Source organism: Adiantum capillus-veneris, chromosome 1 (assembly GCF_014529385.1).
Source record: "Adiantum capillus-veneris isolate H3 chromosome 1, ASM1452938v2, whole genome shotgun sequence".
NCBI lineage: Eukaryota > Viridiplantae > Streptophyta > Polypodiopsida > Polypodiales > Pteridaceae > Adiantum > Adiantum capillus-veneris.
The window spans coordinates 103,320,626-103,347,443 of record NC_140931.1 but is presented as its reverse complement, the minus strand read 5'-3'; the positions used below and the strand labels follow the sequence as shown (position 1 = coordinate 103,347,443).

At 45.1% G+C, this 26,818-nt stretch overlaps 1 protein-coding gene across 2 annotated transcripts in view; it reads right to left on the bottom strand.

Moving 5' to 3' along the window:
* The window catches only part of LOC147465289 (inner membrane protein PPF-1, chloroplastic-like), a 40,211-nt gene extending 14,190 nt beyond the window's left edge, over window positions 1–26,021 (bottom strand). The window contains exons 1-8 of one of the 2 annotated variants that reach the window (XM_086519273.1): window positions 25,405–26,021; window positions 24,060–24,170; window positions 23,854–23,928; window positions 7,780–7,840; window positions 7,609–7,682; window positions 7,403–7,507; window positions 7,209–7,316; window positions 7,023–7,126 (exon numbers count right to left, since the gene is read on the bottom strand). In XM_086519273.1, coding sequence (XP_086375399.1) covers window positions 7,023–7,126; window positions 7,209–7,316; window positions 7,403–7,507; window positions 7,609–7,682; window positions 7,780–7,840; window positions 23,854–23,928; window positions 24,060–24,170; window positions 25,405–25,803 — 1,037 coding nt within the window. In that variant the 5' untranslated portion in view covers window positions 25,804–26,021. The remainder of the gene's footprint in view (window positions 1–7,022; window positions 7,127–7,208; window positions 7,317–7,402; window positions 7,508–7,608; window positions 7,683–7,779; window positions 7,841–23,853; window positions 23,929–24,059; window positions 24,171–25,404) is intronic. The other variant, XM_086519277.1, reaches the window with a different exon arrangement.
* Window positions 26,022–26,818: the final 797 nt, after the last annotated feature.

Here is a 26,818-nt window from a genome sequence, read left to right as displayed (position 1 = left end):
TCTCTCTTTCACTAAGGTTTTGGCCCCTTTCTATCCGGGTTCCATCCTTTAGGCCATGCCACATCATCACTTGGTGACATAGAAACTCTTAGTAGTGATACTCGCTCTGACTCAGTGGAGGCATTACTTGCTTGGAGCAGATTTCACAGAGTTTACATATCATCAGATTTTGAGAAACTTCTTGTCCCTGAAGCAACTTTCAGATAAGCACATGAAATGGGCAAACAATTTCTCACAATTCCATTGTTCACGTTCCAAGAAAGAAGACTTTGGTGGCACACATGATGTCTCAAAAGCCATCGGCCATCTCGGCTACACATCATCAAAATTTTGAGAAAATGCTCAATCAATATGTTCCAGGTCCCAATTTTGTAGACATCTTTGCTTGGGTACAAAGCGGGAAGACAATTGCACAATATACTATCAAGGAAGGTTACTTGATGTGGAAAACCATGTTGTGTGTGAGACAGTGTGACACATGGTTTAAGGAAAAAGGTGTTGATGCAGTGCCATAATCCTCCTTTTTTTGGGCATCACGGCATCAAGGTACCTTGAGAGAGGTGGAATTTTCTACTGGCCTCGGGTCAAGAAGGACGTGGACGAGTTTGTGCACACTTGTTTGGTGTGTCAAAAGGTAAAGTTTGACCTGCACCAATCAGCAAGACTCCTACAGTCTTTACGTATTCTGACGGACCTTGAGAGAGTGTAGCAATGGATTTCATCTTTGATCTTTGGCAGACTCGGCGTGGGCATGATGGTATTTGGACAATAATCGACAAATACAGCAAGCAAGCTCACTTCATGTCGGTAAAGAAGACAGTGACAACCGATCATTTGGCCACGCCAATGTCACGTGACACATCCAACCCTATGTGTCCGTGGACAAGCTACAGCATGATCAGGGTTCAGTCAGTCCAGTCAGTCTAGATTTAGAAGTGATCTGGCACTTTTGTGAGTCTATTCGTAGACCGTGCATGCCCAGTCACAGGGTTGCACATAGCATGATCATCAAAATTCCCATCAGAATCCATTAGATTCAATTAGGGGAATTTTCCAGTGCATTTAGCCTATTTTCCCTATTTTTGACATTTTTCACTTATTATTTTCAAGTGACTTTCCAACAAAAGTAGGTAGGGCAATTTTGCTAAGTTAATATATAAGCAAACCCAAGTTAGCACTAAATGGTAGAAGAGGCAGCAGGAGCACATGCTCAACAGGCACCTTCTCAGCAGAACCCCAGCAGGAACCATTGGCGTTTTTGGTTTCCCCCACCTTCGCCACACATCAGCCCCAACGTTTTTCCCTTGCAATCATCGCTAGCAACTCCAAATCCCTAAATCCCTGGCGATTTTGCATCCCTTCAGCACCTTCACAAGGCCCTGGCGTTTTCAGCCATAATCGGCAGCAAATCCCGAACAGGCAGCCGTTTTTCACTAACGCTAGAGAGGCAGCCAGCGTTCTTGGTTTTTCAGCCTATTTCGCATCAGATGGTCAGCGTTTTTCAGCATACATGACAGCAGCAGATTCAGCCCCTAGTTGGTTGCAGATATCCCCCATTTTCAGCCATAAAAACGCAGCCAAAACAGTCATTTTCAGCCACCGAAACAGTCCCGAAATTCAGCAGATAGAAGACCACAGATTTCAGCCCTAAAGTCATCGTCGTCATCACCGTCGTCGTCGTCGGCATAGTCCCAAGTTGCATCAGTCCATTGCATACGCATTGTACCACTTTGTGCAATCAAAAGTAGACCACTCTCGCCGACGAGTGGGGCCTTCGGAGGAGGGTTTTACAACGTCTCTGGTGTCGTATCTCTCTTCTCTCTATCTCTCAATCTCATTCACTCGCACGCAGAGTGTCCATTCACTTTGTTTGTGATCATAGCATTCTCTCATTAAGAATGGATGGCTCTACCTTCCATAAGGACTAAAAGGAACCTTGAGCACAGTTCGGAGCACTCATCTTGAGCAAAGCGCAAACAATCATTCCGCTGCACCTAACATTGGTATCAGAGCTTTGGCAATGTTTTGTATCCTCAAGGAAAGAACCACAGAAATTTTTTTTTTTTGCTTGTTGCGGTCACACGAACCCAAATTCACTTGGGCGTGTCGATTCTTAATCGTGTTTTTTGAAGAGTGACAGGAATCCCGAGAAAGAAGGGCTTGTCTAGCCTCCCCTTGTCTCTTTTCACTCATTGAGAGCGGACCGTGCACTTAGCGGCCGGCCAATCGACGTGAGGTGGGAAAAAGCAACCTTGGTGTGAGCGTAAGACCGCCAAGGGGTGCGTCCGTAGAAAGGAGTAGAACTCGGGTGAAGAGAAGATCCTTCTCAAACACGGTTTGCAAGCGAAAGAAGAACCTCAAGAACTCAAGAACCCTAAGAACCAAGACCCCCAAGAACCCAAGTTCCTCGTGAACTTAAGAACCCAAGACCACAAGAACCAACGACTTCAGGATGGTCATTACTCGAAGCGGAATGGATAGTGATGAGCATGAGAGAGGCGAAGAAGAATTTTCCCACCAGGAGGTTTTTCCGACCCTCCCCCTTCCCCATCTACGACAAGGATTGCACTAACACCTATGGAGGCTTTCGACAAGAGGATGTTGGACAGGAAATTAGAAAGCGAAGAAAGAATCGCAGCCATAGAGCGTAAGTACCAAGAAAGAATGGCAATCATAGCCCGTGCGAGCAAGCAAGCCCGCGTGGAAGCCAAAGTAAGAAAAGCAGAAATGGATCGCAGACACGTAGAAGACAAAGCAGAAAGGAAAGCAATACAAGAACAGAGCAACCGACAAAACAAAGAGTTCTGGCGACTCTATTCTCAAGTTCAGGCACAGATACAAGAGATTTGGGGAAAGGAGACTGTCTCAGTCTCTTCTTCTCCAAAGCATGACACACAGAATTTGCATGATTGTGTGAAGCATGATGATGATTTGATTGACAATGATTTGCATGATGATTTGAATGATAATGATAAGCATGATGATTTGCATGATCAAGATGTGATTTCTCACAAGCATGATGATTTGCATGATCAAGATGTGATTTCTCACAAGCATGATGAGTTACATGAAGATGATGTGATTGTTCACAAGGATGATGTGTTAGTGGATGCTTTTTCTAGCGAAGCTAACCTCATTGTAGATTCGATCAATCACGAAGAACCGATCTTGGCTTTCAAGTCGAAGTCCAAAGAACCCCCACAGGACGATTCGATCATTCAAGAAGAAGCAATCTTGGCTCTCGAGCCTAGGTCCAAAGAACCCGCACAGGAAGTATTATGTGTTCGCATGATTGATACGCACACATGGTTCGAATGTTTCATTCGTGATTGTTTCCTGTATTTTAGTCAGCATCGTTATGTGATCCCTTTTCCTAGGCATGACATATTGTATGTTGAGCACGTTTCTCTCATGGATGAGCACAAATGTATACGGATTTTTTATGAAAAGCTGAAAAGTATGTATGTCAGGAAGTCACATTCCATGTCTCTTCCTTGGCATGACACAGTTTCCGCAAGAGCACATGAAAGTGTGAGCACCAAGCATAGGCACTTCCGTTGTGAATTGCCACAGTTGATTGCTCTTGTCCACAAGAGAAAGATTCGATCTCATTGTTTGCATATGTTTGATGAACGGTTTGTCACTCTGTCTCTATGTTCATCTACATTGCATACACAGTCTTTAGCGAAGACAAGATTTTTTTCCCTCACTTTACATGGAATGGGTATATTCATGTTTTTGTGTTGGAAGTGGTTTCAGGAATTTTCAGCCATGGAGATTCTTGAAAACAAAAGAAGCAGGATACTCGACGAAGTTGAAGCAAGGAAGGAGCCACAGAAGACTTTGTGTCGCTTTCGGCGCGGCCCAAAGAAGCAAGCGTTGCAGAACTTTGTGAAGTTCAAGTACCGCCGACCCACACATCAGGGTCGGCCGCTGAAGAGTCCCTTCCAGGATTCCAGATGCTATAGGCAATCTCCCTCGATGCCATACAGTTCGGTACCAGTACCTCACTTTGAAAAGGAGGGGATGTCACGTGACACATCCAACCCTATGTGTCCGTGGACAAGCTACAGCATGATCAGGGTTCAGTCAGTCGAGTCAGTCTAGATTTAGAAGTGATCTGGCACTTTTGTGAGTCTATTCGTAGACCGTGCATGCCCAGTCACTTAGTATAGGTGCATATCCTCTGGTTACACACAGCATGATCATCAGAATCCATTAGATTCAGTTAGGGAAATTTTCCAGTGCATTTAGCCTATTTTCCCTATTTTTGACATTTTTCACTTATTATTTTTAAGTGACTTTCCAACAAAAGTAGGTAGGACAATTTTGCTAAGTTAATATATAAGCAAACCCAAGTTAGCACTAAATGGTAGAAGAGGCAGCAGGAGCACATGCTCAACAAGCACCTTCTCAGCAGAACCCCAGCAGGAACCATTGGCGTTTTTGGTTTCCCCCACCTTCGCCACACATCAGCCCCAGCGTTTTTCCCTTGCAATCATCGCCAGCAACTCCAGATCCTTGGCGTTTTTGCATCCCTTCAGCACCTTCACAAGGCCCTAGCGTTTTCAGCCATGATCGCCAGCAAATCCCGGAAAGGCAGCGTTTTTCACTAACGCTAGAGAGGCAGCCTCAGATGGTCAGCGTTTTTCAGCATACATGACAGTAGCAGATTCAGCCCCTAGTTGGTTGCAGATATCCCCCATTTTCAGCCATAAAAATGCAGCCAAAACAGTAATTTTCAGCCACCGAAACAGTCCCAAAATTCAGCAGATAGAAGACCACAGATTTCAGCCCTAAAGTCGTCGTCGTCATCACCGTCGTCGTCATCGACATAGTCCCAAGTTGCATCAGTCCATTGCATACACATTGTACCACTTTGTGCAATCAGAAGTAGACCACTCTCGCCGACGAGAGTGGGGCCTTCGGAGGAGGGTTTTACAACATCTCTGGTGTCATATCACTCTTCTCTCTATCTCTCAGTCTCATTCATTCGCACGCACAGTGTCCATTCACTTTGTTTGTGATCATAGCATTCTCTCATTAAGAACGGAAGGCTCTACCTTCCATAAGGACTAAAAGGAACCTTGAGCACAGTTCGGAGCACTCATCTTGAGCAAAGCGCAAACAATCATTCCGCTGCACCGAACAGCCAAACTATTTTTTTTGCAGATTTTTAAACTACATGGCATGCCTACTTCTATAGTGTCGGATAGCAACCCCAAATTCACGAGTTTGTTTAGGAGAGCAGTGTAGGAGAATACGTGTCGAAAAGATGTAATTATTGTAGCATTTTATCTATTTCACCCGACGGGTGATGTGAATGTGATAGTAACGAGATTTTCAAGACATCCATCAAAAGATCAGTGTAGTCTGGATGTGATTGCTAAATAAGTTACAATGATCATGATTCTCATCTAAGATCTCGACCAGAATATTGATGTGAACGTGATGTGAATGTTCACTAATGTCGTCTTTGTACAAGTGTTGGATGTGTGCAATCCGGTGCATGGGTACATAGAGCAAGTGTCTATTAAACTAGCTTTTGTTCTTTGTCTGTTTTGCAGACGTAATCAAGGGCGATTACTCTTTTTTCAAGAGGGGGTTGTCACAAGTTGGTGACGTGGCAACCCCTAGGGGGTCAAGGCCATAAAAGACTCACATGGGACAACCGGCCGAGGGAGCCCAAAAACTCTTAGAAAATGTTATCATGGCTGAAGTACGAGTCTGCCGAAAATTGCGGAACCAAGCTGACGTAGCAACTATACGGAACTACCAAAAATTGCAAACAGCCTTGTTGATATGGCAGCATACGGAATTTTCGTAAAACAAGGGTAGTTGAGAGGGCACAAGCTTTTGGAGGTGTGACTGCTTTTAAAGGATCACAGCTTTTGGAGGCACCTGTTTTTGGGCCTCTTGCACACCTTTATAAGCATGGCCAGGGTGTCTCTCCCGGTGTCTCTCCCGGCAGATTAGCGTGGGAGCACTGCAAGAGAGAGGACCCTTGGGCAACTGTACTTGTTGAAGCATCAATAAAGAAAGAAATACCGAAAGGGACGGCAGTCTTTGGGGCTAGTGCATCTGAAAGCGGAACTCTGTCACTTCATGTCGACTCTTCTCTCCTCCCTCTCTCTTTTCAAGTTCACTTGTTGCAGTTTATCTCGTGTGTTTCTATTGATTTCTCACTTGGGTGTCCAAGCCCGTTACACCCGCCTGCCTGCATATCCCCATATGTTTATCCTCTTCGCCATCAACCAAAACATCCAGCCTCGCCAACATCATAGTTCAAAATCCTTTACTCTTAGCTGTAGTTAGTGCTTGAGAGCACAAGTGCTTTGGTCCGCAACAGTTGAGACTTCCCTCACTCTACATCATTTACTCTTCAGCAGGAGTCCAATCGAGCCGATCATGCGCTGTGGGTCACACCGTCCTTCCCTCTACCTGCGGCAATTTACGGCCACAGGTGTGGCCCGTCGTCAGCATCTTCTCCGGAGTCTTCACATTTTACACGTATTAAGTACCATCTGTTTTATAGGGAGCTGTCTCATTAGGTGCTCTTCAACAGAGGCAGTCCGGTGCTGGAGACGAGCCTTTTAGGTTCCAGACTCTGGTAAGCCACTATTTGGCAAGGAATTTCATTGGGTCACCAGCTCCAATCTTTAGGTTGCTTTTGGTCTTTGTGCATAGGAGGCAAGCCGGTTCATCATGGATTCTGATGTATTATCCATTTGGATCAAACTGTCAGCAGATACACTTAGTTCCATTCACTTTTACTTTGATGATCTGTCTACATCATATTTCTCAAAAATGAGAACCAAATTAATGCATAAACCCTGTAGCTAGCTTTATAAGCCTGCCTCTGCAGTGTACCAAGCGTGTGTCAATCCACGCCTAACAACAGATGAGTATGCACAGATCAAGTGCATGACCATACAATCTCACAAGTTGACTATTAAACCCAACAGAACAAGCAAATGAGATAATAGATGCCAATAAGGAGCAGGTATATGTAGGATCATCACCAGTAGAGACTAAGCCCAGAGGGAACTGATAGGGCAAAGTAACCTATCATCAGCGGAAGAAACTTCAGAATCGCCTGCGTATTCTTTTGGCTTGGATCATCTGACTGCATAAAAGATTAAGTATCAATTTAGAAAAGTACAATCCAATGCCAAGCCCCTATATGCAGATCAACTTTTGATAGTCACCTGTGGTGGTTGCATGAGTTGCATTGACACATACTGAGAAATTATAAGTAGCAATGGCAACACAAGATAGGCGATAGTATCACTCCAGCCCAAAGGCGGCGCCCCATCCTGCAAAGGAGTAGAGATCAAATCCAAGAGTATCATAAAAACAGAGGCTATACCTATTGGTCACAACTATAGAGAAGAAAACCTACAACAAAGGGAAAAAGCCACGAAATGCCACTTCCACTTTGACGAGCTGCAATTGTTGTTGGCCCAGCCAAGGAAGGGATCCAAAAAAACCCCTCTGTCAGCAGACCCTGAGAGCAAGACAGGTGTAAACTTTCTCCTAAAATCTGATAAATAAAAACTGTGTGGCACCACATCTGGAGTAAGCAAAGGTCAAACTCTATCAAATTACCTCGTTTGCTACATTTGATAATGCTCGATACAGACCAATCCAAACAGGTATTGTTGCCAGCGTTGGCAAGCAGCCTGCAAAAATGCTAGAAACCACATGAACAGAGCATTGCAGGAAGGAGAATTAATTTGATATTTCCTTGACTATCATACAACGACAAGATTTCTTTACCTGCAAGGGGATTTACACCTGCTTGCTTGTACAGTCGTGCAGTCTCAAGTTGTATTTGCTCCTTTGGTTAGAAACGAGGTTGAACATGTCAGTAAAACAATATAGGGCCTTCAAATTGACATGTTACATATAAAGATGCTGAAAGACATGTAATTAAAAATTGACTTGGGAAGAGGCAAGCTGTAGAGAGCCACAAAAAACATAATGGCGCATACTGACAGATTATCGGATACATAGCATAAATGACTAAGAGCTTTATTGCTGTAAATTTAAAGATAAGGCTCCTGAATAGTCCTCTAATTGTACTCTATGTAAACAAGGTGACCTTGAAAGATCACAATGGCATGCTAAAATCTACAAGCCTCCAGAAAAAGTGCATCTCAGCTTAAAAATTCTGCCATTTAGAAGTGCGAAGACGATAGATTTTAGCAAGGGAATAGTAATAAAATGCTGCTTGTGAATTTTGGGAAAGAAGTAACGAGTATGACGAACATGATTTAAGGTTGAATTTCCTATTTGAAGAAGTCTTAAAGGCAAGTGTGTGTAAAGCTTAAAAGTGAATGGAACAACCGGAGGTAGCTCTTAAAGCAAAGACCCCACACTTCCAAAAATCAAATGACTGGCTTTAGGCTAGGTTCAAAGAGGGCAGTGGCAAAGTGACTCAAAGGGCCATTCTCGACAGGTGGAGCTCATGCATTGAAGCAAAAAGGAAACTTCGATTCCCTTTGAGCTGCAAAAAAATAAGGGGTATATGTGGATTGACACACAAATCAAGTTCCAATGAGCATAGTTGTCTCCGGTAAGCTTGCCACAGGCATTCGAACACTAAGGAGCCATCGTTGACAAGGCCACACACACAGGAAGACCCTCCAACATCATAGAGTGAACAACTTGATTACTGGGTCCAGTGGGCAACAACCTCCAAGTTCAATAAAAACCGTAAGAATGGTACCAGCTGCGTGTGAACAACCTCCAAAAGGGGTTAGCATAACTGAAGACTCAAGGCTAAAGCATTAGCGTTAAAATAAAAGCCTACATCATTAACAATCCAGAATGTACAATGCCGACATAGGGGAGATTGTCAAAGCACTGGAGATCTGCATCTTATTTTGGGGTACCACATCCAAAGATGATGGGATGGATGCATGATTTTCGAGGCAGAGGTACAGGTGCCACATCAGCACTGTCAATGCAATTTGCGGGTTGTTCGTACAAGCCTGCCACATCATCATCCGCTTACACGCTAGTCTTCTGAGTGTGTGGGTGCTTTATTTTAATGTCTTTAAGTCAATTGGGCCCCATCGGACAGAGTCCCGTAAGTTGGTGAGAACTCTTCTTTGAAAATAGGCCACTCAGCAAGACTTTGCAAGTTGGTAAAACCTCTTTTGCTGCTTCTTCTTCTGTTGCTTCTTCTGCTGCTACTGCTTCTTCACTTAGGGTTTAAGGCCCCTCGGCCGGGATCTGCAGGTTGGCTCCGTTCTTCAGTGGCTTGACACATCAGCTGTTTGTGACAAAAGGTGGGAGGGCTGGTATATCAAGAAACCTTCTCCAGGCAGAGGCAAGTGTTCTAACGAGCTCCGTGTTGAGGAAGGTAGGGAGGTATCTGGAAAATCGGGCAGGAAGACGGAGAATCTGATGAAGAGGTTACGGGGCGAATCGATGCAGATGCCGAAGGCGGTGCGACAACAACCGAGAGGACAGCACTGTCAGTTGAAGAAGTTGCAAAGCTAGGATCTGCTCCGGGGGGGGGGGGGGCACAAGGAAGCCGAGAACCAGCCGGATCTACCGAGAGGCCGGGTCGCAAAAGGTAAGAGACCAGGTTGTAGGGCAGGCCACCGCTGGAACAAGGGTGCTGGTCGCGAGCAGTAGAGGAGGCGGGCTCGTGTTCTCAACTTGCACAGGTGGCTGCGCACACAAGGAGTGAGGCATTGTCACAAACCGGTGACGTGGCATAGCCATTTGGGGAGGAGAAACCACACTCACACACACACTGGCTGACGTGGCAGCAGTCCCGGATTTCACACTGAAAATGCTGATGTGGCAGTACGGCTATATCCAGAAATTGCGGCGTAATTTGCAGAAGCTGGCTGACGTGCCATGCTGTACGGAATTCCGCGTTTTGCGCTGGGGAAAAGCAGCTAAAAAGCCTACGCAATTGCTGAGGAGCTTTTGGGGGGAAACTTGCTTTATTTTAAGCCTAGTTTAGAGGCATTGCTTTATGAAGCTTTTGGGGCTCTGCTTTTATAGCATCCCTTGTAACTTATATAAAGAACCCAAGGGGGGCTCCCTCTGCAAAGCATCTGGACGCAAAGTCTGAGAAAGAGCACCCGCGGGAGTTGTACTTTGCTCAAAGATTAATATAAAAAGAAATACCGAAAGGGGCGCCAGTCTTTGGAGCCAACATCTCTAGGCACGGAACACCGCCGGGCCATGTCGAATTAATTGTGAACTGTGAACTGTTTTGAAGTGAATCTCTACTGTGTCGCGATAGAATCTTGACTTGGAATGTTCAAGTCTATTACAGTGGTATCAGAGAACGGCCGATTTCTCTTCTACCAGGAAATCCGATCCTTTTTCTAGCGACACTTATGGATTCAGACAAAGATCAGTCGATGTCCTCAACATCTGGAGACGCGGGAAGAGATCAAGAAGAAGATTCTCACGAGTATGGCCCGAGGTGGAGATTGAAGAGATGGAGCGTCAACGATCGATTGACGATGCAACAAAGATGATGATAAATTTTGCGAAGGACCCGAAATTTGCAAAATTTATGACCCAGACCTCCTTTGACGAGGTGCACTAACAGTGGCGGCAAACCACAGAACCACCCCTCAAACCGGTACTCAAGAAACCTCCTACCCCAAGGATGTTTACAGAGCAAGAATTAAAAGAGGTGGTTGATACACGGATTTCTCAGCTTTTTGACGCGCAAAACAGAGCTGAAAAGCTGACAAAAAGCAGAAGAAAGGCACTGACTTCTCGGGTTATTTGGGTCGGCAGTCTACATTTGCCTCAGCAAGAAAGCAAAAGAAGCAAGTGCGATTTGAAGAAGTACCCAGTTCTTCTTCTTCTAACAGTCCTTCTAGCTCCTCTAACTCGAGAGAAGAAGACAGGAAACGGAAAAAGCGAAGCAAAAAGCAAAGCTTCGAGAAAGGGCAAGAAAAAGGCAAAGAAGCCTAAGATTTCGCCCAGTTTTTGAAAGTCCTACAAAGGACTCATCTTCAGACGGTTCGGACTCCGATGATCACAGATTCTATGCAAAGAAGAAGAATTTTTATAAAGCCAACCAGTATGACTTTCTGAAAGATAAAAGCAACAAAGTCCGAGAGTTTAAAGAAGGTGGACAGTCAATTAAATTTGACACGTTTTCTGGATTTCGAGATGCTTCGAAGGCTTCGGCCTTCATATAGCAGTTTGGCATAGCTTTCTCTGGAGGACATTACTCAGAGCACTCCAAAATTCGGAGGGCTACCTCTTACTTCACGGGAAATGCTCGAACTTGGTGGTCCACTCTTTTGTTGAACAAGAAAGCGCCAGTTAAATGGCTAAAATTTAAAAGGCTTTTTATTTCTTCTTGGTTGACTCGCGAGTACGAATGCGACATACGAATTGCTTGGAACCATCTTCGGATGACCAAGAAAGATTCATTGGACGCATATTGCGAGAGATTCTAGAGCTCTTTTCTACCAACCTCTTCATTTAAGAAGATCTCGTTCAAAGAACAGATTGAGCGGTTTACCTTGGGACTTCCTACAGAGATCCGAGATCACTGCTTAGAGAAAAAGTCAGATTCCATTCAGGAACTGATGAGTAATGCGAAACGGGGTTTTGCCATTCATTCAAACAATTTGACCTACCCCACAGATGAAATCATGACGCAAAGGGCCGAACAGACTTCGAACAATGAAAGTAGAAAGAAGAAGAGCAACCCAGAAAAGAAAGAAAAGGATGCCCGCAGATCTCACCTACCCGCAGGAGATCCTTGCCGTACGTCAGATCAGCCAGTGTTTTCAGTTTCAGCCCACTGACCGCAGATTTCAGCATCTGCGTTTGCAGCGCATCGTCGTCACCATTGCCCTCCTCACCGACAGTGTGTTAGAATTCAGCAGAAAATCAGCATTTGCAGATTTCAGCTCGTCCTCGTCCTCGTCGTCATTGTCGTCGACATCGTCGGAAAGTCCATTGCATCTAGACCATTGTACCAGATTTGTGCAATTAATAACATAGACCTCTCGCTATAGAGAGGGGGGCCCTTGGAGGAGGGTTTGACAACCGTCTGGTGTTGTATTCTTCTCTCTCTCTCTCTCTCTCTCTCTCTCTCTCTCTCTCTCTCTCTCTCTCTCTCTCTCTCTCTCTCAGAGCACCTTCATTCACAGTGTCATTCACTTTGTTTGTAATCATTGCACTCTCTCACTAAAGGAGCAGAAGGCTCTCCCTTTCATAAGTAAAAGGAACCCTTGAGCACATTTCGGAGCACTCACCTTGAGCAAAGTTCTAACATTCACTTCCGCTGCACCTTACATTGGTATCAGAGCTTTGGCAGTATTCTGTATCACTCAAGGAGAGAACCACGAGATTTTTTGCTTGTTGCAATCGCACGTAACCCAAGTCCACTTGGGCGTGTCGATTCCTAATCGTGTTTTTGAAGAGTGACAAGTAACCCAAGAAAGAAGGGCTTGTCCGGCCTCCCCTAGTTCCTCTCTTCACTCATTAAGAGCGGACCGTGCACTTAGCGGCCGGCCAATCGACCTGAGGTGGAAAAAAGAAACTTTGGTGTGAGCGCAAGGCCGCCAAGGGGTGCGCCCGCAGGGAAGAGTCGAGCTCGAGTAAGAGAAAAGCCTTCTCTAACACACATTCAAGCTAAAGAAAGAACTCAAGAGCCTCAAGAACTCAAGAACCCCAAGAACCCAAGTTCCTCGCGAACTTAAGTACCCAAGAATTAAGTGTATAATCATCACCCGAAGCGGAATGGATACTTTGGTGAAGGTGATGAGCATGGAGGTAGTGAAGAAGAATTTTCTCCACCAGGAGGTTTTTCCGACCTCCCCCTTTCACATCTACGCCACGGTTTGCACCAAATCCGATGGAGGCTTTGGTCAAGTCGATGATGGACATGATGCTACAACAAGAGGCGCAACGCACTACCTTAAAGCGCGAGCGCGAAGAACAACGGTTAGTCTTAGAGCGTGAGTGTGAGCAAGCGCACTTGTCGACCGAAGAAAGATGAGTGGCCTTGGAGTTAGACCGTGAGGCGCAGAGAGACCAACGCATGCAAGAGTTGGTCCTACAGGTACTCACCTCGAAGCCCGAGCCGATCAAAGATGTTGGCAATTCATAGGTATCACAAACAGAGATTCGGACTCCAACAACCCCGTCACTGAGAAGTTGACATTCAGTAAGTATGACGGTAAGATGGATGCAACTATTATTTATTCTTGGTTGCATCAACTTAATGCTTACTTTGCGACAACTAGAAAACACGAAATAGCAAGGTTTTGACGATAAGCATGTACCTTGCCGGTGATGCCATTAATTGGTACCATGCTTGGCAAGAGGCACAGTTGACCGCACACCTAGAGGAAGCCAAAGAAGCCGTGCCCCTTTCCTTCAATTGGGCCGACCTCTAAGACAAGCTCAAGGCACGGTTTATGCCACCTCACTACCTAGCGCGGTTGAAAGACGATTGGCACGGCCTCAAGCAAAATGGTATGCCCGTTATGTCTTTCTCTAATCGCGTTTTGCAGCTCAGCACCCAATTACGCAAATCGGATGATGAGCGCAAAGAGGCATTCCTTTATGGTTTGGACAAGTATATCAAGTTTGACGTCGAAGTACTCGATCCAATCAATCTCAACAAAGCGGTAGCAATTGCTCTCGCACAAGAGCTGAAGCACAATAAAGGAGAGCCTAAGGAGAACAAGGCTTCTCACAATACCTCTCACACTCCTCATAACCCACAGAACAGTAAGAACGGTAAGAATGGTAAGTGTAAGGTGCAGCGGATGTGAATGTTGAACTTTGCTCAAGATGAGTGCTCCGAATTGTGCTCAAGGGTTCCTTTTACTTACGGAAGGGAGAGCCTTTCGTTCCTTTAGTGAGAGAGCGCAAATGATCACAAACAAAGTGGAAAACACTGTGAATGAAAGTGTTGAGACTGAGAGATAGAGAGAGAAGAATACGACACCAGTTGTCAAACCCATCTTTGAAGGCCCCACTCTTTATGGCGAGAGCGGTCTACTATTGATTGCACAAATCTCTACAATGCAATGGACTTGCCAACGATGTCGACGACGATGAGGACGACGACGAGACGGGCTGAAATCTGCAAATCTTTATCTCCTGAATTCTAACTCTATGTCAGTGACGACGGCGATGACGACGATGCGACGACGACGCACTGAAAACACAGATGCTGAAATCTACAAATAGCGGGCTGAATCTGCAATGCTTGCTGATCTGACCGTGCGGCCAGGATCTGCTGCGGGAAGGTGAGATCGGTAAAATTCGGGGGTTGTTCTACGGTGTCTTGATGCTGTGAAAGCAAAACACTGATGCATATGCTGGATCTGTCGCCGAGGAACTGCAAAACGCTAGGCTGAATTGCTGTCCAAAAACGCTAGGGCTGATCTCATGTCAATCTGCAAAAACGCTAGGGAATCTGCTATGGAAATCTGCTACCACCAGCTGATCTGCAACTACAAAACTCTAGGGCTGATCTTGATGAAAATCACTAGTTGTGCTGCTGCAGAAAACGCTAGGAATGTCTGCTGCAGAAACGCTAGGTGTCTTGTTGGGGTCTTGCTGAGAAGATGCCTGTCAGACGCTGGGTCTCTGCTGCCTCTTCTACCAAAAAGTGCTAGCGCTAGGTTTCTTATAAAGTCACTTGGCCAAATTGCCCTACCCAGTTTCCCAACAAAAGTCACTTAAAAATAATAAGTGAAAAATGGCTAAAAAAGGGAAAATAGGTCTATGCACTGTAAGAATGCTCCTAATGGGTTCTGACTGTAATCTGATGGTCATGCTGTGTGCAACCAGAGGATATGCATCTACTCTAAGTGTCTGGACATGCACAGTCTGCGAGAACAGACTCATAAAAGTGCCAGAACACTTCCTAAGCTAACTGAACCGAACCCATGTCATGAAGTAGCTTGTCCACGTACACATAGGGTTAGATGTGCACGTGACATCCCCTCCTTTTCAAAGTGAGATACTGGTACCGAACTGTATGGCGTCGAGGGAGATCGCCAATAGCATCTATAGTCATGCGTCTACCTTCTTCAAGAATCTCCGAGGACGAAAATTCCTGAAACCACTTTCAACACAAAAACCTGAACATACCCATTCCATGTAGAGTGACTGGAAAAATTCTAGTCTTCTTTAAAGACTATGCATGCAATGTAGATGAACATATAGACGGAGTGCCAAACCGTTCATCAAACACACGCAAACAATGGATTCGAAACGTGTCTTTCTAATCTAAATCTATCAACTGTGGGAAATGCCGATGCTTGATGCTCAGTCCTTCTTGTGCTCTTTCTAAGATTGTGTCATGCCAAGGACGAGACATGGAATGTGAATTCCTTGGGTGCAAACATTTCATCTTTTTATGAATAATCTGCATACATCTGTGCTCATTCATGAGTGAATCGTGTTCATCGTACAATATGGCATACCTGTGAAAAGGGATCACATAATGACAGTGACTAAAATACACGAAAGCATCACGAATGAAACACTCGAACAATATGTGCTAACTAGTCATTCGAACACATAATACTTCCTGTGGGGGGTTCTTGGAAACTCGACTCGAGAGCCGAGATCGGTTCTTCGTGATCTATCGAATCTGCAATGAGGTTAGCTTCACTAGAGAAAGTATCAACTAGACCATCATCCTTGTGAACAATCACATCTTTATCCTGCGAATCATCATGCTCGTGAATAATCACATCTTGATCATGCTTATCATTATCATGCAAATCATGTGTGTGTCGTGCTTTGAAGAAGACAAGACTGAGAGAGTCTCCTTCTCCTGATTCTTTGCAATCTGTGCCTGCACATAGAAAATAGTAGGACCAACTGTTGCATGCGTTGGGCGCTCTATGCTTCACGCTCTTCGCACTCGCAATCCATTTCTACTTTTCTTTCTGCGGCCTCCAAGCGTGCTTGCTCGCGCTCACGCTCTATGGCTGCCATTCTTTCTTTGTGTTCACGATCCAATTCGGTCATTCTTTCTGCTCTTCTTTCTTCGCGCCACGCTTCTTGTTGTCTTCTCATGTCCATCATCGTCTTGACCAAAGCCTCCATAGGATTTGGTGCAATCCTTGGCATAGATGGGGAAGGGGGAGGGTCAGAAAAACCTCCTGGTGTCTTCTTCGCCACTCCCATGCTTACCACTTCCATGCGAAGTATCCATTCCGCTTCAAGTAATGACCATACACTGAAGCCTTGGGTTCTTAAGTTCACGAGAAACTTGGGTTCTTGTGGTTCTTGGTTTCTTGAGGTTCTGGAGTCTTGAGGTTCTTGAGGTTCTTGAAGTTCTTGAGGTTCTTGAGGTTCTTCTTTCACTTGCAATCTGTGTTAGAGAAGGATCTTCTCTTACCCGAGCTCTTCTCTTTCCCGTGGGCGCACCCCTTGGCGGCCTTGCGCTCACACCAAGGTTGCTTTTTCCCACCTCATGTCGATTGGCCGGCCGCTAAGTGCACGGTCCGCTCTCAATGAGTGAAAAGAGAAACAAGAGGAGGCTGGACAAGCCCTTCTTTCTTGGGTTTCCTGTCACTCTTCAAAAACACGAATAGAAATCGACACGCCCAAGTGGACTTGGGTTACGTGCCACCGCAACAAGCAAAAAAATTTATGTGGTTCTTTCCTTGAGTGATACAAAACACTGTCAAAGCTCTGGTGCCAATGTAAGATGCAGCAAATGTGAATGTTGAACTTTGCTCAAGATGAGTGCTCCGAATTGTGCTCAAGGATTCCTTTTACTTACGGAAGGGAGAGCTTTCCGTTCCTTTAGTGAGAGAGTGCAAATGATCACAAACAAAGTGGAAGACATTGTGAATGAAGATGCTGAGACTGAGAGATAGAGAGAGAAGAATATGACACCAGAAAAGTTGTCAAACCCTCCTCCGAAGGCCCCACTCTCTATGGCAAGAGCGGTCTACTAATGATTGCACAAATCTCTACAATGCAATGGACTTGTCGACGATGTCGACGACGATGAGGACGACGACGAGACGGGCTGAAATCTGAAAACGCTAATGGCTGAAATCTGCAAATCTTTATCTGCTGAATTCTGACTCTATGTCGGTGACGACGGTGATGACGACGATGCGACGACGACGCGCTGAAAACGCAGATGCTGAAATCTGCGAATAGCAGGCTGAATCTGCAACGCTTGCTGATCTCACCGTGCAACGAGGATTTGCTAAGGGAAGGTGAGATTTGCAAAGTTCGGGGACTGTTCTGCGGTGTCTTGATGATGAGAATGCAAAACGCTGATGCATATGCTGGATCTGTCGCCGAGGAACTGCAAAACGCTAGGCTGAATTGTTGTCCAAAAACGCTAGGGCTGATCTAATGTCAATCAACAAAAACACTAGGGAATCTATTGTGGAATCTGCTACCCCCGGCTGATCTGCAACTGCAAAACGCTGGGGCTGATCTTGATGAAAAACGCTAGCTGTACTGCTGCAAAAAACGATAGGAATGTCTGCTGCAGAAACGCTAGGTGTCTTGTTGGGGTCTTGCTGAGAAGGTGCTCGTCAGACACTGGGTCTCTGCTGCCTCTTCTTCCAGAAAGTGCTAGGTTTCTTATATAGTCACTTGGCCAAATTGCCCTACCCACTTTCCCAACAAAAGTCACTTAAAAATAATAAGTGAAAAATGGCTAAAATAGGGAAAATAGATCTATGCACTGTAAGAATGCTCCTGATGGGTTCTGATTGTAATCTAATGGTCATGCTGTGTGCAACCAGAGGATATGCATCTACTCTAAGTGTCTGGACATGCACGGTCTGCGAACAAACTCACAAAAGTGCCAGAACACTTCCTAAGCTAACTGAACTGAACCCATGTCATGAAGTAGCTTGTCCATGTTCACATAGGGTTAGATGTGCACGTGATAGTAAGAATGATAACTCTTGTAGTCAATCTTCCTCTAGTCCTTCAGAAAAGAACTCTCAAAATGAATCTAAGGGTAAAGCTAACACTATAAGGTGCAGCAGAAGTGAATGTTGAACTTTGCTCAAGATGAGTGATCCGATCGTGCTCAAGGTTCCTTTTACTTACGGAAGGGAGAGCCTTCCGTTTTCTTAATGAGAGAGTGCAAGTGATCACAGACAAAGTGAACAGACACTGTGCGTGAAGTGCTAAGACTGAGAGATAGATAGAGAAGAGAATACGACACCGGGAAGTTGTCAAACCCTCTTCCAAAGGCCCCACTCTTGATGGCGAGAGTGGTCTACTATTGATTGCGCAATCAGATACAAGGGGCTGATGCAATGAATCTAAATGCTGCGATGTCGAGGTCGACGGTGCGGACGACGATGACAAAGCTAATTCTTGAAATGCTGAATTGCTGCTGTTGCAAAAACGCTAACTGTGCTGGTACAGAAACGCTGATCTGCTGCTAGCAAAAACACTGATTTGCTGCTAGGGAAAACGCTGAACTGCTGGTTGGAAAAACACTGAACTTGCAGGCTGAAATCGCTGGTTTTGCTGGCTTCGACAAGCGCCAACCTATTGGTCCTGAATCGCTAACTTGTCTGCCAATGTTCCAAGCTTAAAACGCTAGGGTTCCAAAGCTGAAAACGCTAGGGATTCTGGGGTGAAACGCCAGGTTCTTGGGGTAGTCTTGCTTGAGAAGGTGCATGTTGAGCAATGTTCCTGCTGCCTCTTCTGCCAGAACTGCTAGTGCTAGGTTTCCTTATATACAAACTTAGTAAATATGCCCTACCTAGTTTCCAACAAAAGTCACTTAATAAATAAGTGAAAAATGAAAAAAATAGGGAAAATAGGTTATGTGCACTGGAAAATGCTCCTGATGGATTCTGATGGTAATGCTGATGATCATGTTGTGTGCAACCAGAGGATATGCATCTACTCTAAGTGTCTGGACATGCACGGTCTGCGAACGGACTCACAAAAGTGCCAGATCACTTCCTATTCTAGACTGACTTGACTGAATTGAACCCTTGTCATGCTGTAGCTTGTCCACGGACACATAGGGTTGGATATGTCACGTGAGAAACAGACCTGCTAAACCTAAGCTCACCCCAAATGAAAAAGCCGCACAAGGAATTGTAGGAGGATACATAACAGCAGAAAGACAAGTCATTTATTCTAAGGAAGGAAGATGTTATCAATGTCACACTAAGGGTCACATAAGACGAGATTGTCCTAAGAACAAACCTAAAGAACCCACAAAGGAATCCACAGAATTCACATCTTCTATTAATGCAATCAGAGAGCACACTAATGTGTCCCAAGTTTCTCACGATCATGCCAATGCATCTCTCATGCATTGTTATGGTTATGTGAATGGTCAACGCATTGTGGTCTAATTTGATTCTAGTAGTATGCATGATGTGATTAGCGACTCTCTCGTGAAGAGCGCGCGTCTAGAAGCTCGACCCATTGATCCCATTGCGACCTCTGGGTTTGCTCCTGGCATGCACTCTTCCTTTACGCATGAATGTCCTTATGTGACCGTGTCCATTCAAAATGTCCCTTTTTGTCGAAAGTTTGTGATTTCTCCTCTCTCAAGATACGATGTGATTTTTGGCATTAAGTGGTTTTAATGTCATAATCCACAAGTTTGATGGAAAGAAAACACTCTCAGTTTCGCAGCTGAAGGAGCATCTCTCATAGTTCTTCAATGTGACACTAAGATTCCATCTATGTCACTAATCCAAGAGAAGGAGACTCTCACGGTCTTTTCTTCTCCAAAGCACGACACGCATGTTTTTTCATGATAGAGATGTAATTGTTCACAAGGATGATGGTTTAGATGATGATTTTTCTAGTGAAGCTAACCTCATTGCAGATACAATCAATCACGCCAAACCGATCTTGGCTCCCGAGTCAAGGTCCAAAGAATCCACTCAGGAAGTATTGTGTGTTCGCATGATTAATCAGCCCGCATTGTTCGAGTGTTTCATTCGTGACAACTTCTTGTATTTTCGTCACCGTCTTTACGTGTTTCCTTTACACAAGTATGCCGTATTGTACGATGCACATGACTCACTCACGGATGAGCATGAATGTATGCAGATCACTAGAAAAGAAGAAAAGTTTGCATTCAAGGAATTCACATTCCATGTCTCTTCCTTGGCATGACACAGTCTCAGACATAGCACAAGAAAGATTTCCCTCAAACATCGGCATTTTCATTGTGATTTGCCACAGTTGATAGGTTTAGGTCGAAAAGTCAAGATTCGATCTCACTTTTTGCGTGTGTTTGGTGAACCATTTGGCACTCCGTCACTTGTTCATCTACATCGCGTGCACAGTCTTTTAGGCAGACTAGTATTTTTCCAGTCACTCTACATGGAATGGGTATGTTCATGATTTTGTGTTGAAAGTGGTTTCCGGAATTTTTCTCCTCGGAGATTCTAGAAGAAGGTGGACCTACGTCCATAGCCGAAGTTGGAGCATTGAAGCAGCCACAGACCACTGTCGCTTTCAGCGCGGCCCAAAGAAGCAAGCATTGCAGACCTTCATGAAGTGTAAGGTGCAACGGAATGAATGTTGAACTTTGCTCAAGATTAGTGCTCCGAACTGTGCTCAAGGATTCCTTTTACTTACGAAAGGGAGAGCCTTCTGTTCCTTTAGTGAGAGTGCAATGGACACAAACAAAGTGGATGAACACTGTGAATGAACGTGTTGAGACTGAGAGATAGAGAGAGAAGAGAATACGACACCGGGAAGTTGTCAAACCCTCCTCCAAGGGCCCCGCTCTCTATGGCGAGAGCGGTCTACTTATGATTGCACAAATCTCTACAATGCTTTGGACTTGCCGACGATGTCGACGACGATGAGGACGACGACGAGACGGGCTGAAATCTGGAATGCTAAGGACTGAAATCTGCAAATCTTTATCAGCTGAATTCTGACTCTATGTGAGTGACGATGTTGATGGCGACGATGCGACGACGACGCGCTGAAAACGCAGATGCTGAAATCTGTGTTTTCCGGGCTGAATGTGCAAACTTGGCAGAATCTGACCATGTGGCGAGGATCTGTTGCGGGAAGGTGAGACCAGCGAGGTTTGGAGGTTCTACTGCGGAGTCTGACTACTGAAAACTGAAAACGCTGATGTTTCTTGACGTTCCATCGTGGTGAATCTGCAAAACGCTGAAGTGTGATGCTGATGCAAAAACGCTAGGGCTGAAAATGGTCTTGCTGTGGAGAATCTGCTAACGTTGGGGCTTCTGCTTGGTCTGCTGTCGCCAGGGATCTGCAAGAGCAAAAACGCTGACTGATCTGGTCCAAAACGCCAACTTTTTGCTGTGCAAAAACACTAGGGCATCTGGGGGTTCTGCTCAGAAGTTGTCTGTTGAGCGAGTGCTCCTACTACCTCTTCTGCCAAAAAGTGCTAGCGCTAGGTTTCTACTTATACAAACTTAGCAAAATTGCCTACCTACTTTCCAACAAAAGTCACTTAAAAATAATAAGTGAAAAATGTCAAAAATAGGGAAAATAGGTCTATGCACTGTAAAAATGCTACTAATGGGATCTGACTGGATTCTGAGATTGGATTCTGATGGTCATGTTGTGTGCAACCAAAGGATATGCATCTACTCTACGTGTCTGGTCATGCACGGTCTGCGAACAGACTCACAAAAGTGCCAGATCACTTCCTATTTCATGTTGACGGTTGCCATCTCCACAACGGCCTTCTCCCTGTAGAGTATAGTAGTGCGGAGGGCCTCGGAAGAGGGTGGCACATAGCGTGCCCCATACTCTCCAATCCTCATGCACATTGTCTTGAAGTATTCCGACCTACACGATGCACACAAGAGGTATTAGAATTTGCTGTTTAGATGAGAATGAGAATCGAGATGATTGATCATGCGAAAATGATAGTCTTACCGAGCCTTTATGAAGGGGATGTGATCATGATAGAAAAAGCGTGAAACACTTGCATCCACATCCTCCTTCCTTTTTAGATCCCAAGTGGCTTGTAAGGTGCGTTAGTGAGTAGAGACTGGAGTAGCATTAGGCATTGAAAAGGCCGATCGAAATGATGTCCCCCTAGTCTCCGTCATTGCCGCATTACTATCACCACCAATCAATGAAGAAGGTGTATAAGAGGGAAAAACCAAGTCGTTGGGGTCGATTGCGGGACGCTTCGGCTTGGCAGCTTCTCTCTCTTCTTTGTTGGCTTCGATGACTTCGATGACGGCATCCTTGGCTTCAAATACCTTCAACAATTGCTCGTTGACCGCCTTGCATATTGCTACTTGTTGTCCCTCTAGCTTAAGGAGGTGAGCACGTACTTTAGTTGTGCCGGATTGCTGTTCGAAGCTGCATAGTTTGCACTTTCATACACGTGTACCACCGGCCTTTCCAAACACTCAGGAATGCACTTCGTCCACGCCCAAGGGCACACGTTCACTTGATGCGGAAGCTTGGGCCATGAGACTCGAGAGAGGGAGGGAGCTTGAGACTATAGAGAGAGAGAGAGAGAGAGAGAGAGAGGCGTGGAGCTTGAAACTTGAGCCTTGATCAAAAGAGGGAGAGAGAGAGAGACTAGAGTGAGGGAGAAATGCCAAGTGGAGCGTGAAGCCTTCAAGCTTGAGGGCTTGACTCTTGAGCCTCGAGGCCCGCGAGAGAGAGAGAGAGAGAGAGAGAGAGAGAGAGAGAGAGAGAGGGAGAATGAATGGAGAGAGCTCCGAGCTTCAAGCTTGAGCCTTGAAGGCTTCAGGCCCAAGGGATGCGGAGAGACTCGAGAGAGGCTTGAGGGAGAGGGTAGAGCATGTGAGCGGCGTCGCGGTGAGCCTTGAGGCTTGAGGTTGAGAGCTTGAAGCCTTGAGGGAGGGATGGGCTTTTAAGGAGGCCTTGAGCCATTATATAGTTTAGCGCCCCCCCTCTTCCCCCATACGTTCAAGAACGTTGCCCCTTAAACGGCCTGATTTTTAAAAAAACAGTCAGAAATTTGAATTTCAGATTTTTCGTTTCGGCCAGCCCTCGTTCCGCGTTCTGGAGTCCCGTTTCGGCCGACGTTACGGTTACAGATCTGAGCGGAAAGCCGTTTCGTTCCCGTACCCGTTCCGGGTGCCTGGCTCAAGTAGGAACACTTTCCAGGAACGGCAAGGGCCCGTTCCGGCTGTTCCCTATTACTCTGAATGGAGAAGAGTCAAATCGATTGTGCATTATGCTCGCTACAAGTTCGAGAGTGTGAGTACCACACACTACTAGAGTACTCAGCTTTTGGTCACATCCGAACTTGCTTCCCTCACATTTTTAGCCATGACCTACACACTCTCTCTCCCAGCCACAGTGTGTCAGTGTGTGGGCTCTCCATTGCGACTTTCATCACCACAATTTTGGAGCATCGAGAGTCACTCATCAGTCACACATATACTACATCACATGTAACTTTGGGCCACACACATACTACATCACACGTAACTTTGGTCCCATAGGTCATATTTGACCTCCAAGGACGACAATAAAATATCTCTCTCTCTCTCTCTCTCTCTCTCTCTCTCTCTCTCTCTCTCTCTCCGCAAATTACCAGATCCCGACATGGAGAGGTGGTGACAAAAAACAATCACCAACTAAAACCTAAGACAAGTAGTCAGTGCCCCAACTTCTTCAGTCTTCTACGTACTCTCGTTTTTTTAATGCCACCCTTGAGTTCCTTACATATTAATTTCAAGTGGAGTAGGGAAAATCATCTTTATGCCCTCCCTTTTCTTGATCCATGCAATTAACCAAGCCATTGCTCCAACATAAAATGCGCAAACCCATATAGGAAATGAAGCATCCCCTCCCCTCAACGAGTTAATTGGTTAGCCTTGACAAGTGAAAGCAAGCAGATTTGACAAGTAAGCTTCGCAGCAGTCAGACCTGATTTCCAGCATACCGCTGCTGAATGGCTTTGATTTTTGGTGACAAATTTTGCATTGACATGCTTGATTCGACCTATAAATACACAGAGAAGGTATCAAAATTAAGATAAACATCTAATAATTGCCGTGCCCGTAAATTCAAACAACACTTCAGGTATCTGCCATAACATTATAATCCTCCTCCATCATGAATCAGAAGCTTACTTGTTTCTTTGATAAGGGAAAAGTAGCGGCCTTGACACATATTGTAAGCAAAATAATTGCAAATCCATAGGAGTAAGGAACATGCAATGCCTGCAAACCGTCCTTTAAGACCTACAAATTGGAAAAAAACAAAACACATGATTCAAACTACAAACGATTCACTGAACCTCTTTTCCATAAGAAATTACCTTAATGGCTCAAAAGAAGGAAACAAAGCTAAAACTCCACTCTATCCAAACTTCTAAAGCTAAAAGTTAATAATCTGCTGAAAAATAAGCCTTTAGACGAAAATTACAAAACTTAACATTGGTTGAGCTAGATTTCCACAGCAACAACATTAGGATGACAATCGCCATACTGTGCTTCATGAAACGTCCAACTTTTCAATTTGTGTATGGTAACAGCTGTCCATTCCGTCTAACATCTTAAGCTTGTTAAATATCCTAATTGTAAGTCAACTTTCTGAGTATATGAGAAACTTCAAAATTGTTGATTCATGATGGTCGATGCTCCCAATGAGGTGGCTATCATTGTCTTTGCGCCAATGCCTTTCTTGAAACAAGGTTTTACTGTAAGTGATATAGTCCTTGCCTCTGCAGAACCAGAAACTACCATTGCTTATGGGTGCAAAATGGCTCCAGACTTCCATCTCGAGAGTTGATAACAGTGCACAATTAAGGAGGAAATGTGGTGAAGTAGTCGATATTTACCAAAATGAAAAGTGAGAATCCTGTCCCCTCCTTCTGATTCCTCACTCTTGTATCAGAGTCATCTATCCTTCTTTCCTTTTTATGCACACAATGGTACATCACCGACAGTGACAGGAATTGGCCAGTTTTGAATGACAAAATGGCTGAAAGGGTAACAAGTTACCATTTCCTGACCTGCTTCATATCGTGACAAAAAAATGATTATTTCCAGCTTTTCCTAGATCTAATTTCCTTCATCTCGTAATCCATCCAGATGACTATGTGTCAGATATGCCTCAAAGGACTTGACACGTTTTTGAATTGCCTTTGCACCCTTCTGTCTCCCTTTCTATGGGTCAGCGCCCAGTGTAGAATATTTGAATCTAAACCCAATTGAAAAGAAAAGATTTCTTGCTACTAAAAATGTTGTTTTCTGTGTAAATGACTGTTGACCTCACTATATCCAACTTTAGTCTTGACAACCTGATTCATCACCTTCAACAAAAAGGCAGACGAAAAAGATCCAAAACAACGCAAACATTCAATCACACTGGGCATCTATGAGCATGTATCGTTCTTCAAACAAGTTCAATGCATAAAATGATTTGAAAGCATGAAAAGTAACATGTCACAGTGTTTTCAACCAGAATAGTTACCTTGAGAATGCCTTCAAGTCCATCTGTAAGTCCACTTAGCCAATCCCGATTCGTTGTCTGCACAGTGTCAGCCACTGAGGCATCAGTAGAAACTGCAGCATCTGCAATGGTGTAAAGGAGGCCCTCAGCTTTTTCAACAAGCTGGGGCAGACCTGTGGAAATGAATTCTGAGGTTGCCTCTATGTGACTATCAAATTCTGCAAAGCTAGCCCGAACTGCAAGCATCCCGCCACCATGGAAGCAGCACCTGCTTCTTCCGCTGTCGCTATGAAAAGGTTCGAAATGATACCTGCGTTGAGAAGATGTAAAGGTTGATTGGGAGAAGCACAATCGCGCATGCCTGCTGCTGTTTCCACTGCTGCACAATGGGGAGAGGAGAGTAGAAAGAGGGCAGGCCATGGCGTGCTTGCTCCCCTACTCTTCCTACTCCAATAAAATTCGCGAAACGTGAAATACACAGAGCGGCGACGAATGGAACGCGAAGAGAGAAAGACGACGGACGAGGGACTACTCTCGGATACCCATAAGCTGAGAAATATACTGCGTAGTATCTGCTCTCTCTGCAAAACAGAACGAGAAGATGGGAGTGTCTAGCCTACGTGGCTTGTTCTGTCGAGCCGAACGTTTTCACCACGTTTATTGGTGGTTGTGCTCTGAGTGTATAGGTGTGTCCTCACGGTGAGTTTGAGAACTCACAAACTCCAAATAAAGCATCAAATCTTGAAAATGGGAACCATGGGTTAGGCCCTTATAAAACACGTTCTTCGAGAGGATCCAGAAATCCCCATTTGGGCGGTGTAACTCACACACAACTGATGGTATTGCAAATTTACCATTTTTTAAGTATTCCAGTGGGCGCGGCCCAATCTTGTTTAATGGTTTATTAGTGAGAATCGTGAAAGATCCCTTGTGGCAAAAGGTAGGGGTGCAGTTGGCGACCAATGGGGGAGGTAAGGCGAGGGTTGTGAGGCGATATTGGCAGCAAGGCCGAGGCGATGATCGAATGCCTGAGAGCGCCAGGTTGTAGCGCGAGGCTGGGTCATTGCGAATTTTTTTTTGTCTCATTGAATGATTGCATTGATGTTTGCAGCACCGCAAGCTTGCTCGACTGGTTAGCGCATCTTCATGTGAGTTAAGACGCCTGTTGGGTTGAGTACGAATCCTGCATCCAAGTTTTGAAGGGCAGGAAATTGGAATAGCAAGCTGTCAGACGTAGTCCTCAGGTGTGAGGAATCTTCCTAAGTAATGAATAAAACAAAGAACAAGCCAGTAGGGTAGTAGTATTCCAGTAGCAAATCAAAGTACCTCAGTTGATCAGGATTCCGCTTCTCGCGGCACATGCAGGGGTTCGTCTCCTCTATTCATAGCTCGCATGCTTTTGCTCTCTATGTTTGGTGTTGGGTGAAGATGACCG